General features: G+C 38.4%; 1 protein-coding gene across 1 annotated transcript; it reads right to left on the reverse strand.

Moving 5' to 3' along the window:
• Positions 1-665: 665 nt before the first annotated feature.
• On the reverse strand, positions 666-12,813 carry masp2 (MBL associated serine protease 2). The gene is made up of 11 exons (XM_083521193.1): positions 12,692-12,813; positions 12,350-12,566; positions 11,170-11,347; positions 9,752-9,883; positions 7,364-7,560; positions 4,847-4,994; positions 3,244-3,362; positions 3,053-3,131; positions 2,724-2,846; positions 1,542-1,616; positions 666-1,463 (listed from the first exon to the last, which is right to left on the reverse strand). Exons 1-11 carry the CDS (start codon positions 12,700-12,702, stop codon positions 685-687), a joined length of 2,058 nt encoding a protein of 685 aa, XP_083377319.1. The 5' UTR covers positions 12,703-12,813; the 3' UTR covers positions 666-684.
• Between the last annotated feature and the right edge of the window lie 6,761 nt (positions 12,814-19,574).

Consider the following 19,574-nt stretch of genomic DNA (forward strand, 5'->3'; position numbering starts at 1 on the left):
GCTATATTAGTTCTTTTTGTTTTTTTTTTACCAAGCATGCTCTATCTCTCTCTCAGCAAAAGAGTGTGATGCTAAAGCCATATCGACCTGCACATCGCCGAATCCTGATTTTGCCGAAGGCAAACAAATCAACTGTGTCTTCAACCCCATTTCTAACAAAGCATAAACCCAGTATCAGACAACCGGCAGATTCATATCTTTTCATACGGTTGTAACTTTGTGCTTTTACATTGCTAAAATCCTGATGGCAGACAGCACGAATGCAGAAAAAGCTGTGTGTTTACAAAGCTAAAAGCCATTGGAGAAGCAATTACACCCATGTCAAGAGTTCTAAATGGGTCACACCGAGAAAGCAAAAATTGGCATCAAATGCATAATGCATAAGAGTTAAATGAGTGTAAATGATTATGTCGAATGCAGAAGCAACGAGCAGCTCGGTTGCCTTTTAAACCGCATCTCTGCGTTACATCCAGTGGTTCTGAGATCCGCTCAGACGCAAGAGTTGGTCATTAGCATTGCAAAGTCCATCAGCAGCAGTGATGTTTTCCAAACAATACGTTGAGCAATAATCTACTTCAGTGTCTAATAATTACTCAATGTGTTCATGGCAAGGAGTTAACAAAGCTGTAACACTAAACAAAACAGGTGTGGACAAGAAAAACGAGTTGTGTACATGCTGTTTATTTATCTGTTTTGTGACATGATGTCTTCTATCCAAGTAAGATAATTGGTCACTTTTGTGTATACCCCATAGTACCCTGCTTCAGCACAAGTATATCCCCAGGACACAATGCCACCAATGTACCAGCTACGACTCTGCGTGTCCATGAATACAAATGGCCCTCCACTGTCCCCTTGACATGAATCTACACCTCCCTCCGCTAATCCTGCACACACCATATTGTCTGTTACTACTAGCTTCCCGTTTGGTGTTACTAAAGCATCATACTTGGCCTTACATTCTCCAAAATCAACTACAGGTATTTCTGCAAACTTTAGATTATGAGAGCTGCGATAGCTGCCCTTCTGCCATACGCCCCACCCACTTACTTTGCCATAGTCATTAGTCTTCAGGGTGAATCGTTCCTCTTTTCCTGGTAAACACACCGGCATTATGGCTGCGCTTACTGGAACCTTGTGCCCCAGTTTGATCAAAGCAATGTCGTTGTCGAAGTTTATCCCATCGTGACGGTAACCCGGGTGTATGAAGATGTCCTCTGGACTGGCCACCGCTGCCTCAGGATCGGTTCGCTTGACCAAGCCTAGTTTCACTTTCAGGTGGGCTATATCACCATAACCGTGCAGGACATGAGCTGCAGTCAGGACCCAGTCATCTCTGAGTAGAGCGCCGCCGCCTTTGAGACGAGCGCCGTTCATGATCATTACCTGCCAGGGTATCTCGTTCTTCTCTACATTCTCTCCTCCAATCACCTTAGCCAGACTCCCTCTAGGCTTCCCGCAGACTTTTAATGCATAGGAGACCAGTTAGTATGAGAAAACTTTATTTCAGTTCACCGATTTAACATAATTAGCATACTTACTTGGTATACAGTCAGGTGGACTACGTCTACCTAGTGTGTCTCTCCAGTAGCCATCATGAGCACAGGTGTAGCCTCCTAAATAGTGAGGGAATACGCTTTAATACCACTTCGTTAATGTGAGGTGAAAACTGTTTGGATTATGCTGTGGCAGTATTCTGTTTCACAAGTTCAAAAAACAGCTTAGAATTTAGTTTCTAGAATGTGATGGGTTCAAAAATTTTTCTTGGAATCTTTTTTAACTTCTAATCTAATCTTCTAAACAAAATTTTTTTGTTCACATTTTTTTTCAGTTGCGATTCACTGCATATTATAGTACTAAGTATGCTCTGAAATCATGAAAATGTTCCCAGAAACGAACCGAAGGAGACACAAATGCAGGCATTGAGAAACGTTGCTGGGTGCTTCTGTGTTATTCCTGTAACATACAGCACACTGACAGCTTGAAACGTTCATGTATTTTGCCATATGACATGCCACTAATCCGGATAAAATCGAAAACAGCTTTTTCGTCCAAAAACGTTTTTTTATCGTTTTCTAAAAGTTGCTCATTCACACTGAAACATCTGAAAACAGCATCCCTGTATCACAAGTTCTTCGACCTGCGTCATTTTATGCCTGGTTCTTATTTACCTTCCGGCTCTTCAAAACTTGCAATGTTCGTTTTTCATTTTCTAGTAACATCTTCTTTGTTATGTTTTCAGATAGTTACGCAATCGTTGACTAAAAAAAAACGCCATTTCAGTGGGGACGGAAGGCCAAAACGGTGAGAAAAATACACCTTTTCATATGAAAACGTATTAATGTGGACATGTTTTCTTTTAAATCTTAACAATTATGTCAGGCCCAGAATCAAAAGATCAAACTGAAAGTCTAAAGCCTTTTTCTTCACACTGTAAAAGTTACACTTTGTCATCAAGTTGATGGATAGCTGTGAGTCAGTAGCAAAGATACCGGCTGTCAAAAATGTCCATAATGCACCCCGGCCACGCCTGGAAAGAAATTTAAACTGCCTTTTTCCCCCTATTTTATATTGGGAGGGCTTACGGGTTTAACCTCACACAAAATGGTACAAGTGAAAGGCTGTATGTGTCAGAACTACAGTATAGTAAATGACGCCACTCTCTTTTTCAGTTTGGCACACTTGCATGTTGTGGATAGTGTGGTATGGGTTTAATGTCTCACCATTGGTACTGTCCTCCATGGTGTAGTATTCTTCACAGCTGTACTTGATCGTAGATTGGTATGTAGTTGTGGTGAATTTGACGCTTCCATTATTAACACTATCAGGGGGCCCACAGTTAACCACTGCCAGAGACAGTAAAATGGTTACGGATACACATGCATGCGTTTAAATAGAATGTAGTGGAAATAAAAGCATAATATTTTGAATATTGCATTTAAGGTCTAGCTTGAATCTGCAGATTTAGTACTTAGGAGGATTTAAGGTGGAAAGACTTGTTCAGTGAGGTCTCATTGACAATTATATACACTTTTGAATTTAGTCTGCTTACATGTACAGATCGGCATCGGACCGTCCCAGAATCCACCCTTTAGGCACGTGGCTTGATAAGAGGATAAGCTTTCACCACCCTAAAGATATAAAAGTTACTTTTACCTCCACCAATATAAGGATGTAGACGACGTACAATTCATAAACTCACTTTTTAAACTCAAAGTGAAACTTAGGGTTTTTTTTTTATACCAGAATTAGCCCATAACCGAGGTTGCACGTAACGTTGAACGTGTCAGTTAAGATATATCGGTCCTGCCGTGGGTGGATGCGGCCATTGTGAGGAGCCACTGGGTTTGGACAGGGTTTGGCTGTGAAAAAGAGAGAGAGAGAGAGAGAGAGAGAGAGAGAGAGAGAGAGAGAGAGAGAGAGAGAGAGAGAGAGAGAGAGAGAGAGAGAGAGAGAGAGAGAGAGAGAGAGAGAGAGAGAGAGAGAGAGAGAGAGAGAGAGAGAGAGAGAGAGAGAGAGAGAGAGAGAGAGAGAGAGAGAGAGAGAGAGAGAGAGAGAGAGAGAGAGAGAGAACAATAAACATTAAGTCATCAAACATAGATGGAAATGGCAGTATACATTTAGATGGGTACTGAGAAAAGCAAGCTGTTAGCATTTTCCTTCGAAACGCTGATGTTCGCTCGAATGTCTTTATGCATAACAATCAAAGTGTGCTTTTTGGAAAAATGTAAAATAGGTTCGTGCCAGAGTTATCATCACTAACTTTTTATTTATTTTATTTTTTTAACATGGCTCATGCTGTTAGAGGAAAAGATCAACAGCAGTGTGATGGTAAGCAGCTTGGAAATAAAGCAGTTATTGATTAATGATTAAAGAATGCCTTCTTGTATGAGGGGCGTTCAAGTCAGACCAGGACGTTGGAGTTCCGAAAACAAAGGAACAAATTTCAAAGAGTGGAAACTGCATTGATATTTCGACATACTCCCCATTTATACTCCCCAGCATTTACCTAATGCCTGGAAAGATTCAGCATAGAAAGGTTTGTTGGTACGCCCGAAATATCCTCTGACAACCTTCTTCACTTTGCCGCCTGTTCTGAAATGCTGACCCCCAAGAAACTTGTCGATCATTTTGGATCAGGCGTTTCACACACTGAATGTTTATAGGAGTAACTGCTGTGGTCTGTGAACCACCACGACTGATGTTCGGCCATCCTTGAAATGTTTCTTGCATCAAATGTCTTACTGCGGCTTCTGTGGATACCCGCTGGTTTTACGCCTTTGTTTACAACTTCTTCAGCACGTGGCGTTCTATGCCTTCGCTAACACCGTGGCCCGCCATCTCGATTCATGGACTCTGGACTGGCCTGCGACATGTGCGCCACCTATCGGTAATGGGACACACTAGCCACTTACTACTGCTAGCAATACCACAATGCTAGCATTCATTTTTCTAGAGTACCTGTAAAATTAAAAGTCCCGGTTTGACTTTAATCCCCTCGTACATTTTTTTAGGAAATCTTTTCTTTAAGTTTATAGTGGTGTCATGTTACTGAGAAACTGAAAGTGCCGGAGAACTCGCCTTGACACTGGAGACTCCTTCCAAAAAGCTTAATGAACTGTCACTTATCAATACTAATGATATACACGGTTTATTTTGTGCATCCTTGATATTACTATTAATGTAAGTTGTTACACTTGAAATAATAACCTATTAGGATAAATATAATAATATATTAATAAACCTGTGATTTGCCTTGAAGCTGCGTTACTGCCAGAGCTGCATTTAGATGAATGTAAAAAAAAAAAAAAAAACATTATTATTGTCCCAGTGGCTCGGAGGCTACCTGTACTGGAGTACTTTATCTTCCATCCTCTGTTTTTTCCTGAGCCGTCTGAGCGGAATGTTATGTGCACTTCGTGAGTGCCCGTTTCGATCCTAGCCGGTGGCTTGGTTCCACAGAACGGGCCGTGCTCCCTCGCACCTGCGGTGATCTTTCGATCAGAGACAAACAGAGACTTTGTATTAGCCAGCACAACATGACCGTTTTGTTAAATAAATGCCATGAAAAGCGCATCTACACATCCATCGGGAGTAATAACGACAGGCAGTTTAAAGAAGCATGAGAGAGCATATATTGTTTATTCATGCGCTTGCGGGTCATTGATCAGTGGAGCTTAGGGAGCTCGGTAATGGCACTCGTCATGCCTGATGAACCCACGTTCCTTTAAAAGAGAAGACAGAAGCCTGAGAGAGGCATAACTGAAAGAATAAAAAGACAGTACAATTGCGCACAGAAAGAAATAGCGCTTTAGTTTGTTATAAAAGTGAGCAACAACAAGCTGGCGATGGACAAACTGCAAATTATTTACACTGAAACCGGTAATTAATATTTGCGAGAGTAAGAGCAGAGTTAAAACACTCCCAGTGAGCTGGCCATCAAACTGTTATGACTCATCAGATGGTGCACTTAATAATAATGCTTTGGTACGTGTATTCAGTGTATTACTCTGTATACAATAGAATACAATACAGTCATATGACAATGTGTGATATGTTAATGATAGATAGATAGATAGATAGATAGATAGATAGATAGATAGATAGATAGATAGATAGATAGATAGATAGATAGATAGATAGATAGATAGATAGATAGATAGACAAATGGACAGACACACAGACGGACAGATAGATAGATAGATAGATAGATAGATAGATAGATAGATAGATAGATAGATAGATAGATAGATAGATAGATAGATAGATAGATAGATAGATAGATAGATAGATAGATAGATAGATAGATAGAGAAGACAGACAGACAGACAGACAGACAGACAGACAGACAGACAGACAGACAGACACAGATGGACGGACGGACGGACGGACGGACGGACGGACGGACGGACGGACGGACGGACGGACGGACGGACGGACGGACAGACAGACAGACAGACAGACAGACAGACAGACAGACAGACAGACAATCACACTTCAAATATTCAACTAAAAGTAAAACAGCAAATTGTACACAAATGTGTGCATGTCGTCTGATGCATTATAAATAATTATTAATTTATAAATTATTTCATTTCCAATTTCCATAAACCCTACATAACAAAGCAATGTTCTGGTAGTAAATGAATAAAAAAAAATTTTAACCAAATGAATCACCTTTATAAAAGAGAAGATCTACATGCTTTACACACTCATGATTATTGTGAACTACGAATGTAGTGTTTAATATTTTTTATTAACTTCCATTAACATTTTAAATATAGTCTTCCTCTTGTATATTGTTGCAGCTTCCCGGTGCGAAGAAGTTCAAACTTGCGCTCGGCCTTTTCTCCCTTAGTAGAGGTTTTTAATTGAATTTAAAAAAATATATATTTTTCTACTGCTCAACACATTCATTAAATGGTGCATAACGTCTCTTAGGACCTGCAGTTATTCTTACAGATGAGTAATTAGTTTTAAACTAGATGTCACAGTTAAGTGTGCAGCTCACAGATCTCACTTTTATTATTACAGCCGGAGATTTTCTGAGAATCAAAGCTTCACAAAAGACATGATTTAGACTGCAAAGCAACAAAGAAGCAAACAAACCTCATTTTATTTATTCTGTGCTCTTGTCTGTTGTATGAAATGACTGTTTAAGGTATTTCTTAATAGATAGATAGATAGATAGATAGATAGATAGATAGATAGATAGATAGATAGATAGATAGATAGATAGATAGACAGACAGACAGACAGACAGACAGACAGACAGACAGACAGACAGACAGATAGTATACCAAAGAACATTTGATTTTACATTCTGATTGGTCAGAAGCCATGAATTATATAAGGCTTATGAAGACGTTCCTTCTTTTTCTTTCACTGCACCTTCGGCAGCAGCACAAGTTATTTATGTTATGTTATGTTATGTTATGTTATGTTATGTTATGTTATGTTATGTTATGTAACGTGCTGTTATGTTATGTAACGTGCTGTTATTGGAAAATATTCAGCTTCACATTTGTTGATTGTTTTCCTATAACATGCCCATATGTTTTATATTTCCCATAACTGTTTTATTTCAGTTCAGAGTGATAGTTCAAATGTCCAAACCGATATAATATTTGTGTGTGTGTGTGTGTGTGTGTGTGTGTGTGTGTGTGTGTGTGTGTGTGTGTGAATTGTGTGCCGAATTCTGATGTACAAAACAGATGTCTGCTTGGTACAGTCTTGTAAACTAATCTACATTTATTACCACTAAATATATTTATTAATATGTTAATCTTACAATATAATATCTCCAAAAATACAAACACCTTCTACAATACAATTCAGAACGAGAATAAATCAGAGTCAGTACCTTGAGGATGTCGTAAGGACACTGAACATCCGGATGAGTCTCCAAGTCAAAGATATCCACAAAGTCAAGGGTCACTTGGAAGCCTTCTAGTAGACGAATGGTGTAGTCACACTGACTCATTCTGGGATATGGAGATGGATACTCTGGGCTCGTCAGCTCACCCGATCTGCCCACAAGCACCTGACCACTGCATTCCACTATAGAGAGGAAAAAAACCTAAATTACGTTCATCATGTGATGCTGTCCAGTGTCTACTGTTATAACACTTATTTTATTGATTAATTTAAATGTAATTATTAAATGTACTTATGGAATGCCTATGAACTGAGCTGTTTTGTTACTTCATTTAATGCAGCTCTTAACTTTTATCAGCCTTTCATTTTTTTCACTTTTGTATTGAATAAGACGAAAGTTCCCTGGTGGTCTAGTAGTTAGGATGCGACGCTCTCAACGCTGCGGCCCGGGTTCGATCCCCGGTCAGGGAATCAGTGCCGGTCTCAAGCCCAGATAAATGGGGAGGGTTGCGTTAGGAAGGGCATCCAGCATAAAAACATGTGCCAAATCAAACATGCGGACGGTCCGCTGTGGCGACCCCTAATGGGAGAAGCCGAAAGAAAGTTTTTATTGAATAAGACAAAACTTAACATGTTACTTAGAAAACCGGATGTCCTAAAGACCTTTTGTGGTAGAGACCAAGGCTGTTGTGAAGCATTGACACTGGAGACTATAAATAAGTAAGAACTGGAGAACTCTTTCCTTATAACTATTAACAATGAAATTTGTCTATTTGTCAGATAATGTGAAGCATCCGATTAATGTGTTGTTACAGTCAATGAATCGACACTTTCCGACCAATCAGATTTGAGAATTTGCAGCGTGTAATATAAATAGTGTCCCGATTGCAGAATTACAAAAAAGAATTATCCGCCGGTATTTTTCACTTCGTTTTCTTTTCATTACGCAGCTTTAATCAATAGATTCACGAGCGTTGTCTGTTTTCGCCAACTGCTACAATTAATTTTAGGAGAATGTGACAAGGGGAGAGGTTCTAGCAAAGGTGAGAAAGGTTTGGTAATTTTATATAATTAAGGAGACGCAGATGCAGGTCTTTGTCCCCATTCCTCAGCATAATGTAATGTCACTTTCTTCGGCGGATAACGATAATTAAGAGGCACGTCAAGGCTGGTAATTGTGATTAATTATTCACCATCATCACTCTATTAAAGCTGCAAACAGGTATCAATTTTCTTCTGCTCGCCATCCGGTTATTCCCTCAGGAACTTACTTTGGGTGATTAGCTTCAGCCTGAGACTGACAAAGAGATGTAGTGTTTCATATGCAGGCGTTTTCACTACCTCATTACAAATTTCACAATTTACTTACAGACCTTCAGCCAGAGCTTCTTAAACTGGCACCAACCTGCTCAAAACTAAATTTATTACCCTCATTATATGTTCGGACACAATAATATTTAGTACCTTTTTGGGTAAGTGACCAATCAAACAGTCTAATAACTCGAAAGTCCTAGCTTTTCTCCAAACTGCAGCAAAGGGATTAAAAGCAAATGGAAGTACAGGAGGGTTGAGGGTTGCTTTATTTGTATTTGTATTTTATTTATTAATAAATTGTTGTTATTTTACTGACCAACAATTAATATTTGCCATTTGTTTATAGGCTCCATTCTCGTTTTTGCGAAACGGCGAGATAAAAACGCACTGATGTGACACATGGTTGCACAATCTACCTCTAAGCCCACCCTGAGCACGCAGAGATATTTCTTTCATTTATAAAGGAAACCACTCAATGTATTTTTCCAGCTGTATTTTCTACTCTTCGGTGGCCTGTGCTATCATAATCAGCACCTTCTGACAGGGTCAATTGTATGTGTTGGTTTCAGGGCACCGGTTTGGTGATACACGCTAAATAAGTCTATAGCATTGCTGATAAGAAAACGAAAACAACCGTCTAGAGCAGACTGCCAAAGGAGCAAAGTTCATCGTCGAAAAATAATCAATGGTGCGATGCATACTGTGTACCAATCTGAACGGCAGACTGAAATATCTAAACATAAAGAGTCAGGGACACGTTTGTATTTTTTTTGACGTTTTATTGCCACAGTATCTAGCTATATATATATATAAAGATTCATATAAAAATGATGATGTGGTCTGTTAGCACAGCAGACATTTAAGATAACAGTGAAAAATCATTCAAGTACTTTTCAGCTTCATCGTTCAATGTGCAAAAAGCAAATTGTTACAAATTCAACAAAGCAAATCGCAAATCCATTGCCTCCGTTATTAATACAAACGCTGCTCGTTCGCTTCAGTGATCAGCCAGCAAAATAAATTGAAGGTCACAGTGTTCGCACTCATTTTACATCCTTACCAGTGCAGTCCCTTTTATTGGCATGGAGCTGGTATCCCAGTCTGCAAGTGCAGTAATAGCCCCCCACGTAATTGTGGCAGTAATGGTCACACACAGGCTCTCCATCCACAGTAATCACGCACTCGTCAATGTCTGTGCGCAGGGAGACAAAGCGAGCAATTAGTACCTACGTTCTTGCTGACAAAGTTTCATTTTACACATTGTATTCTCTGTAATGAGTAAACCATTCTCACAATGAAGACCGGGGTTACACAGGACATCGTAACTTTGTAAATATTCTTCGGTTACGGTTTATTTGCAACAGCTAATTGTTGCCATATGGTAGGAATGTGAGTTTATACAAAAGTTTTAAAAGTAAGTAAAAAGGATTAGTGTGCAATTGAGGGACTTGACATCTGGTTGTTTCCAGATTGGGGGAAGACTTGAGTATTTCAGAAAATTCTTATATCCTACATTTTTCACTCTAACATGATCATATATATATATATATAAAAAAAAAAAAAAACGTTCAGTTCTACAAAAGGAAATGGCATGTTTTTACGAAATAAGCCAAAGGAGAATGACTGGTTTAGGCTGACAGCAAGGCTACAGTAACTAAAAAATAACCTCTACTATTGTGTTGTAGAGAAAAGCATCTCAGAGTACGTAACACAAACTTGATGCAGATGGGCGACGACAGCAAAAAGACCAAATTAGGTTCTATTCCTGTCAACCACAAACAAAAATCTAAGGCGACAACGAACATAAGCTGGATGTTGAATATCAGGATGACATCAATCTTTAATCTCAAATTGTCAACTAGTGCATTTTTCAAATCTTACACTTAAATCAGCAGGAAACTATCTGAACTCAGAGATGTTGATTGCTACAATTCTTTCTTTTTGTGGATTAGTTTCCCCATCTTGCAACTTGTTTCTAACCTTCACTGCAAAGTTCCTAGGGAATCTCCACAGCTTAAAGAGCAGAACCGTTTGTAATTTTCACCCGTGGCTTTAAACTATAGATATGAAGTGCCCAGGAAATTCATAGTAAAGACTAATACATTGCACTATGGAAGATTTGTGGTTCATTGAGGTTCATTACATTTATTTTATTTCTGCTCATGGAGCCAATCACAAGAACACAGGGTGTGAGCTGGAAATACATTGGATGGGATGCCGGTTTATTGCATGGTACCATTGATGATTATTTCCACCTAGGGGCAATTTAGTGCAGATCCAGTGTTTGGGATGGTAAGGAAACACCCAGTCAGACACAGGGAGGACATACATGACAAGATCAGGATTGAACCAGGATTAAGGATGCTGTAAAGCTGCAACACTGCACATAATGCTGAGTTAATTTTATGTCGGTTTTGTGCCTGGACCAAGTTGCAGAGAACAGTTACAAAGCCCTAGCTGTAACAATAAACTATTTACCTTTTGCAGTGTAATAAGCTTGGAAGCCGGTAAATCGCTCCTCATTAGAGTAGTCTGATCTGAAGATCACAGACATCATATTGGTGGATGAGAACAGATTGGTGTTCTTTGGGGAATCCTCATAATTTTTCTCACTCTCACCACAGAATCGGACTGTATTGTTGCCCTCTGAAATCACCTGTCACACCAAAATGAGAAAGACAGAGCAATGAGTTGATGAAGCATTCACGTTCATGATTTTGAATTTAGTGAAGTAAAAAACAACATGTTATTAACAAATTGATTATCTTTAATATTGGATATTTGGAGTTATGATTTTTTTTTATCTTGAACAGATTTCAGAATTGTCAATAAAGTCTCCAAATCTCAATAAGTGAAAAAATTTGGCCTGCAAATACAAAACAATGATAGCAAATATTTTGTATATAGTCAAATATATCCATTATCTCCTGATCCAAATATCAGATCATTAAACCTCGTTAAGATCATTTCAAGCCATTCGTATTCATTTCACGTATTCTTAAAATCATTGTAAAATGAGTTATAATGTCCAGAAGTAGATTCAATGGTCTTATTCTTGGTTTATTATAATCTTATCATAAGAAACACTAGATCACCTTGACCATATTAAAGATATTTTTACTTGATAAGATAACAGTCATTTCTGACCTAATGTGTTGTGTTAGTGAAAGATTCAGTAATAGAGCAAAAGATTTATGGGTTTAATAAATAGATATAAGTATTCAAATAAATATTACATTAAATAGATCTAAATATTATTGTGTACCTTTAACCTACTTTTAAAGTTTATGAAACCAATCTCTTCTAAAAGGATTGGTGGAAATGTTTTATAGTTAAAAATGGCTAGCGCGTCTGTATCGTAAACGTATGTAAACTACACTACAGCTATATACAGAAGATAGATGTGTTTTAAAGGTCTTACTATTGTAAATATCTGATTACATGTGTTTATGTTTGCAGGCATGGAACTAGCCCCTTTCATTAAGGGTCAATTTAGGATTTTGCAAATCATGTTTAAATCTAATGAGCCTCATGCAATGTCAGTAATTATAAAGCTATGCAGCACCTGCACTGCTAAGGCTTCACAAGTCAAGTTCCCCAAAGGAATAGCATTCATACCATTTAATAGCTTTGCACTGGAACTGAAGTCAGTAATTACCTGTAGGTAGTCATATTCGCAGTGAAGAGAGGTCTCCAGCCCAAAATGGGTAAAGTACAGGCGAATTCTGTGACCTGCCGGGACTGTGATGTTCCACACAACGCGCTGGTTATTAGGATACGCATTTGGAAAGTTAGGAGAAGTGAAGCTTCCAAAAAATCCTGTTAACTCCAGGCTCAAAGACAGAGGCAGCAGGGCAAACAAAGCTCCTAACACACTGTAGGTACACATTCAAAACACATACATTCACTACCACCAATTATTCTTTCCTCATATTGAAACTAAAAAAAAATAAAATAACACAAACCAAACTTTGTGAAGCTCTCCTTTGTCTGTTCTTACCTCTGTATCATTCTTCACCTTGTGTTATTCACTTAAGATAACAAACTTCTAATCACATTTGGTCAGGCCACACTGATGACCACATAGTGCACTCCAGGTTAGTGAACCAGCAATCCAGAAACAAGGTCCGTGTAAATACTGACCAGTGAAAGAGTAGACTTTCCTGAATGTTGAAAGCATTGTGTGTGCTGTTCAGGTTTAGGAATATCGCTCTCTGGTACTTTTACTTTTGAGCTTGAGGTCTCCTTTTAAACCAGCAAACTATTGATATTCTTATGTTCAGTATTTAAATGAAGGATAAAATGTTTTCGGTTTCACGTCTTTACTTCCAATAGCATCAGAAGCACATGTAAAGCTAAGACTTTTGCCTGAAGCATTTAGAAACTTTGTGTACTTCGCTTAAATTTAAATAGATCCACATTAAAGTGTGCCAAAGTATGGTGAAAATCTTTTTTGTCTAATTTTACTAGTTTTCTCACACCTAATAAACTATAAAAAAATAATAATAATAATGCATATCTGTTAATAATAAATGTATCCCAGTAATAAATACACTATAGTGCCAAACGTTTATAGACACCTGGTCATAAGTATGGTATGTGCTTTTTGAGCATAACATTCCACATTTAGTCCCAATTTTTTTGTCCCAATGTCAAGATTTGTGCTCATTCAGGCCCAAAGGTGTAGGTGAGGTGAGGAGGCCTGGGGTACAGTCAGCGTTCCAATTCATTCCAAAGGTTTTCAATAGGGTTAAGGTCAGAACTTTATAGCAGGCCATTAAAGATCTTTAGTCCAACCAATATAGAGCATATCTTCATCGAGTTTAGGGGTAATATCATGCTGGAGCAGGTTTGGGTTTCCTGGTTCAAGTGAAGGGAAAATTCATGTTACTGCATCCAAAGACGTCCTGTAAAATTCTGTGCTTTGCGATAACAGTTTGAGAGAAAAAACCACATATGGCTGGGAAAATCAGGGGTCCCCATTTTTTCCCCTATGGTGTATATTTCTCAGAACATAGGATAAAATGAGCATTGCTGTTTGTGAGAAAAATCTTCATCTTATAGGCTTATAGCTTGAGTTCAGACCAGGATATAAAAAGCCTTCTAATGAGTATTTGGGTCTCTAAAGAATGTGGTAGCTCTCTGGTTAAGACGTTGGCCTCTGTTATGATGGTTGTGAGTTCAAATCCCTGTACCACCAAGCTATCACTCCTTGGCCCCTGAGCAAAGCCCTTAACACTCACCTGCTCAGTTGTTTGTCACTCTGGATAAGAATTATGGATTACTCTTTCATTTGATGAAGCTTATTTCAGCCTGAATACAAATATACTTCTATACTTACATAAGTATATATGAATTCCCTCTAAACAATTTGAAACTTGAGACCATACGAGTTTAATGGCCTGAACTACTGCTTAAGCTGTACTAATTTCCAACAATTATAGAATATTGAACCCGAAGTGCAAAAGAATCATAAATGCTCATGCACAAACTTTTTTTCCCCACCTAGTTATTAGATTAAAAAAGAGATCCAAGCGGAGTGGCGCTTCTGCCCGGTAATCAAGCTCCACACGTCTGTGTTGAATGGGACCAGATTGCATCACCATGTGCCAATTATCCTAAGAGCAAAATTGATTTGAGGCTTTTGTTATTTCCCCGTCTCGTTTATATCTACATTTTGCTATAGAAGTAAGTGAATGTTTTAGTTGTTATTGGAACAAAAAGGTGGAAGCTCTTAGAGAGCGAGCACCAGAGTGAGCGAACGCAACAAATGTTCCACGAGCAAGCTTTTAATGGGGCCTTTATTTCCGATACGCTACACTGGTAATGGTTTGATGTACGTAGAGAATTATAATAATTATCCTCATAAATGACAATGGTAATTTCCAGTTGCAAAAACCCTTTGCTTATTGTGAGCATCTGCTCTAATGTGGCGACCTCGCGCTCCTTCTCGGCTCGAGGGATCACAGGTTGTCGGGTTACAGTTGCGGTTTAAAAAGTTTACGCAATGTTTGGTCCCAAATCACTATTCAGAGGTACAACAACGGCCATAACTAAGGAAATGAGGACATCCTACATTACAGTAAGTCTACAATGGGATGCAGGAAAGCCAAACTCTGCTCTTGGGTATATAGTACATTACAAATACGATACTTTAATGAGTTCAAACGTTAATTAAAGCATGAAAAGAAATCTGTTTATACAAAAGATCTTTTATAAATATACAAATTATGTATGTTTCGAAATGATGTGATCATTTCAAGCATTAATCAAGTAATAATCCTATGAAGTCAAATTTCTTTATTGGTCTGGTGGATTATTTTGCTTCCTTCAAACATTTATTTAAAAAAAAAAGATAAATGATGTGCCAGGACGGTTGGATAATTTAAAGTGATAACATTAATTAAAAATATGTCTAAATATTAAATATAAGAAATATGCTTTATTTCTCTATTATCAAAATGGGTTAGATAATATTTGTGTGTGTGTGTGTGTGTGTGTGTGTGTGTGTGTGTGTGTGTGTGTGTGTGTGTGTGTTTGTGTGTGTGTGTGTGCGGCCCACCGTATCTCAAGCACTTTGCTGATTGTATAGCCGGGGCAAATAAGAGACTTTAAAAGACTTTCAGCGTGTCGTATTAGTCTGTCAGTCACAGTGGGCTATTTGTCAGTGCATTAGAAAAAGCTTAAGTGAAACTCAAGGATTTGTCAAGAGTCGTTTAGTTCCTCTTTAAAGCACAGGGTTCTTGTGGTGTCAACTGAAAAACAAATCCCACTGATTGTTGAGTTTGCACTTCAGGATGTGAAGACACCTTTGGCAGGATAGGTCAGTTCTAATCAAAACATTTTGTTTACGAGAAAAGTTGAGGCTCGTTAGTGCTCGCGTATGTACTGTATATATGTGTGGGCAGGCCTGTGGAAAGTCTTTACATATTATAAACAATTTGAAAGCCTTTGGACTTGAAAAGAATCGAAATGTATTTTCAGTCTGTCATTTTATCGTCTTAGTTGGAAATGATGAAGATTGTCTATACCAAACAAATATCAGTGGAAACTATTGCAAAATTATAACATATTAAAATGAGTGCATTAATATAAACGTATAATTTGAATTTCATCCATGACTACTTTCAGAACTGCTGTTATGCAATATATACTGTATATGTCGATATACGACACCTTGTGATAGCATTAACAAAACTACCGTAATTTCCGGACAAATAAGCGCACCAAAATTTCATTTCATTAGTCTAATGTTATGGGGCTCAGTTTTTTGGCTTGAAGCTTGTGAAACCGGGAAAAACCCAGGAAAAATCCATAAATTAGCCACTTCGTTGTTTAAAACGCGGGGTTCAAAGCATGGGAAAAAAGTAGTGGCTTATATTTCGGAAAATACGGTAGTAAATAAAATTTTTTTTTAATAAATAGTCGACACAGTTTGTTATTAATTGTCCAGTTTGGGTGAGTCTGTGCCTGTGAGAGCTACAAATTGTTGTTCTTGGCTGTTATCACTACATTTTGTCTTCAATCGTGCATTTTGGGTGACCCTGTGCTTATTACAGCATCAGATTCTTGTTCTTGACCGACAAGATTGGAGCCTGATCCACCTCAATGTTTGATTTTTTAGATTTTTTGGTTTTTGGGTTTTGTGAGGTGCTTTTTTATCATGATCTCTAAAGAGATCTTAATTAAGTCAGACTCAAACCAGTCTACTCACTTTCCTTTCATCTCGTTAATCATAATGGTGTTTCAGCATGCAGAAATTTTGCTCACTAGTTGTTTTTTGTGTTCTGCATCATTCTGTGTAAACTCTAGACACTGCTTTGTGTGGAAATCCAAGAAGATCAGCAGGTTCTAAAATACCCAAACAAATCTATCTGGTACCAACAAATCACAAGATCGCATGTTTTTCCACAATTTTGATGTTATATGTAAAGATTAACTAAAGCTCTTGACCTGAAGTTTATGCACTGTGCCACAGGATTGGCTGATTAAATTTGTAAAATTTTTTTTAGACCAATACACATATTAGGTTGATTTCGTGAAAGACTCTGAAAAATTTAAACATTTTTTAATGACATGTACATCAGAGTTAGAAATAGAAATGAGTAGAAATCTGAGTAGATCTTCAATCTCTGACTAAATGAAAGTAAACTGTGTCTATTTCATACTATTGAAAAGCCTCTGGTCTCTGTAAAGCCCTGAGCACAGAAAGGTAATGAAGTACCTAAATAACGAAGGTGGCCAGTCATTAAGGAGCAAGCAAGAAGCTTTGATGTAGTACACAACAGTGCCAAAAGTGAAAAACACACAAGAGTGATCCAAACTTGTGGCGAATGCACCACAGTAAAAAGTTACATTAAGCCATTTTTCAGGAGGAAACTAAGATAAAAGCCTTCATTACATCGATGCGGCGTTTAATTGATGCGAAGGTGTTAACGGCGTGATTTCTTCACCACTCCTTCAAAACACAACGCAGTTCTACTTTCCAAACTCAGCCACCCACATGGGATAAAAATAAAAGTGCTGTCAGCTGCAAAAGAGAACAGCGAAAGCCAGGAACGAGTCCAAAGACATGCTTTTTTCTTTTGTTTATAATGTAAATTGTCTGGAAAGGGGAAAGATGCTATGTTGAGGAGAAAAATTATTTTAGTGTATAAAGGATATAAAGATGAGTAACTTCCTCCTACATAAATCTGACAAGACAGAAGTACTTTTCCTAACATCACAGGCAATCAGAATCAAAGCTTATTGATAGCATAGTAACTCTGCATGGCTTTTCAGTCCTATCATGTGCAGCAATAAAGATCTTGGTGTGATCTTTCACTCTGGTCTTTCATTTCAAACTCGGTTAAGATACCATCACTTCTTTCATTTCAGAAATTTCATATTTACAATTTAAATGTCTTCATCACATGAACATCGATGGAGACATTTAAATCGTCATCATTGAAACAGCGGATAAGTTCAGCTGGATGCAAGAAAACGCAAAACTCTGATGATGCACATGCTAAAGTTCCTTTTAGAAATTGTTCTAAGTTTCATTTTTGTGTCTGGTTTATCCCAAGGTTTCTGCCACTTGTCTCTCAGAGAATATTTAATTTAATACCACTGCAACTGCCCAGAAGAATAAGAATAAAAAACAACAACAACAACAAAAAAAACCAGTAACAATCATTATTTGCTCTATTAGATTTTTGGCACCTCACAAACATTTCCTGATCTTAGGATATTTTAACACAACTCCCTGATCTCCCCTTTGGCCACTGCTCGCAATCTCTGTGTAACACTGGACAATCAACTGTCCTTTTTCTTACATGCAATGGGATACTCTCGTGTTGGGTTCTTTGCTATAACATCAGAAGGAGTGACCATTTTTATTCACACAGGCTGCTCAGGTCATTTTAAACCTGGACTACTGCAACTCTCAGCTGGCAGGTCTTCCTCTGAATTCAATTCTATCCTCTGCAGATGATCCAAAACGCACACCACCCAACTGCTGTGCTCTCTCCACTGGCTCCTGGTAGCTGTACGCATCAGATTCAAAACAATGATCAGTCCCCACACTGCACCACGCTGCCTCAGATCTTTTAGCACTGCTCGAATAGTCCCACCTTCTCTCAGGGTAAGAGGTCGGTGTAAACCAAGACCCTTCTCTGTTCTGGCACCGAGGTGGTGGAATGAACTTTTCCTAGATGTCTGAACAGCTGAGTTAACGGGTGAAGACCTACCTCTTCCTGAAACAGGAGTTTATAAATAAATAATAATAAAATGTGCTCTAATTCCTCTCAACAGAGTTTTAGGCTGATGGTATCCTATAGTCCGTAACCTGGTGAACCAGTGTTGATTTATTCATTGATAGAGACTCCAAATGACGCAAATGTAAATGAAAATTTCAATCTAAATTTATCTGATGTGTTTCAGGGTGCAGTATTGGTTTAAGAATTTTTGCTTCTCTCATAATACGCATCATTGTGTCTAATGAAAAAGCTGAAACCAGCAGTGATGAGTTCAATCAATACGTGAGAGTCTTTAAGTGTGAAAATAGTTGTCAGTGTTCACTACACAGCAATTACAGAATCAGGGAAACAAAGGGCAGTGAGGTCTGACATGTTTCATCTGTTATTAAAGAGAAATGCCCTGAAGAAGCTGTTCTTAGTATTATATTGAGGGGGGGGTGAGAGAAAGACAGCTTTGGGTGTTAATCTTAATCTGTACAATCAAACAATCTGACAAGCCTATTTTATCTTGCCGATCGTCAAAGCTTCTGCGGGAATGAACAGTGGCTTAAAATGGATGCTGGTGAACGTTTCATGTAGCTATGTCCAGGAGCGCTGCCTTCTCGTTATGTAGGCCTAACCTAAGTTGGCGTTGTACAATAATTCGTTTTTCCCATCACCGACCTGAATAACAATCAGCAGTCAGTGCGGCGCCTGTTTATCGTTTCCCCCCTCATCACGTTATTGCTCCTGTTATCATCTGTTACACAGCGCTAGCTCATCAAGAACCTGTTTCAGACTGACTCGATTGGAAAAAAAACTTTCTGGATCACGGGGCTATGAAAAAAACAAAGGCTATAAGGAACCTTCAATTTGTGGATCGATAAATAAAGAACCGAATTGAAAGAGTAATGGCGATGTGGCACCAGGGCTGAAACTAGCAGCAGGAGGATTTAGCCTTAATTTATCAAGAATAATTCCTAGCATTAGCTTGCAAAGGCTACACCGGTGTCACCTGCTATGTTTCCTGGCAATTCCCTTCTTTCGCTCCTGCTATGCTTGTTGTCATGCCGCAACAACAAAGAGACACTTACAATTAACACACCTTGAGGCGCAATTGACCCTCGAAAAATCAGCTATCCTTTGTCTCCTGTGGCACCCAGCTGA

This window comes from Silurus aristotelis (genome assembly GCF_946808225.1).
Source record: "Silurus aristotelis genome assembly, chromosome: 19".
Taxonomy (NCBI): domain Eukaryota; kingdom Metazoa; phylum Chordata; class Actinopteri; order Siluriformes; family Siluridae; genus Silurus; species Silurus aristotelis.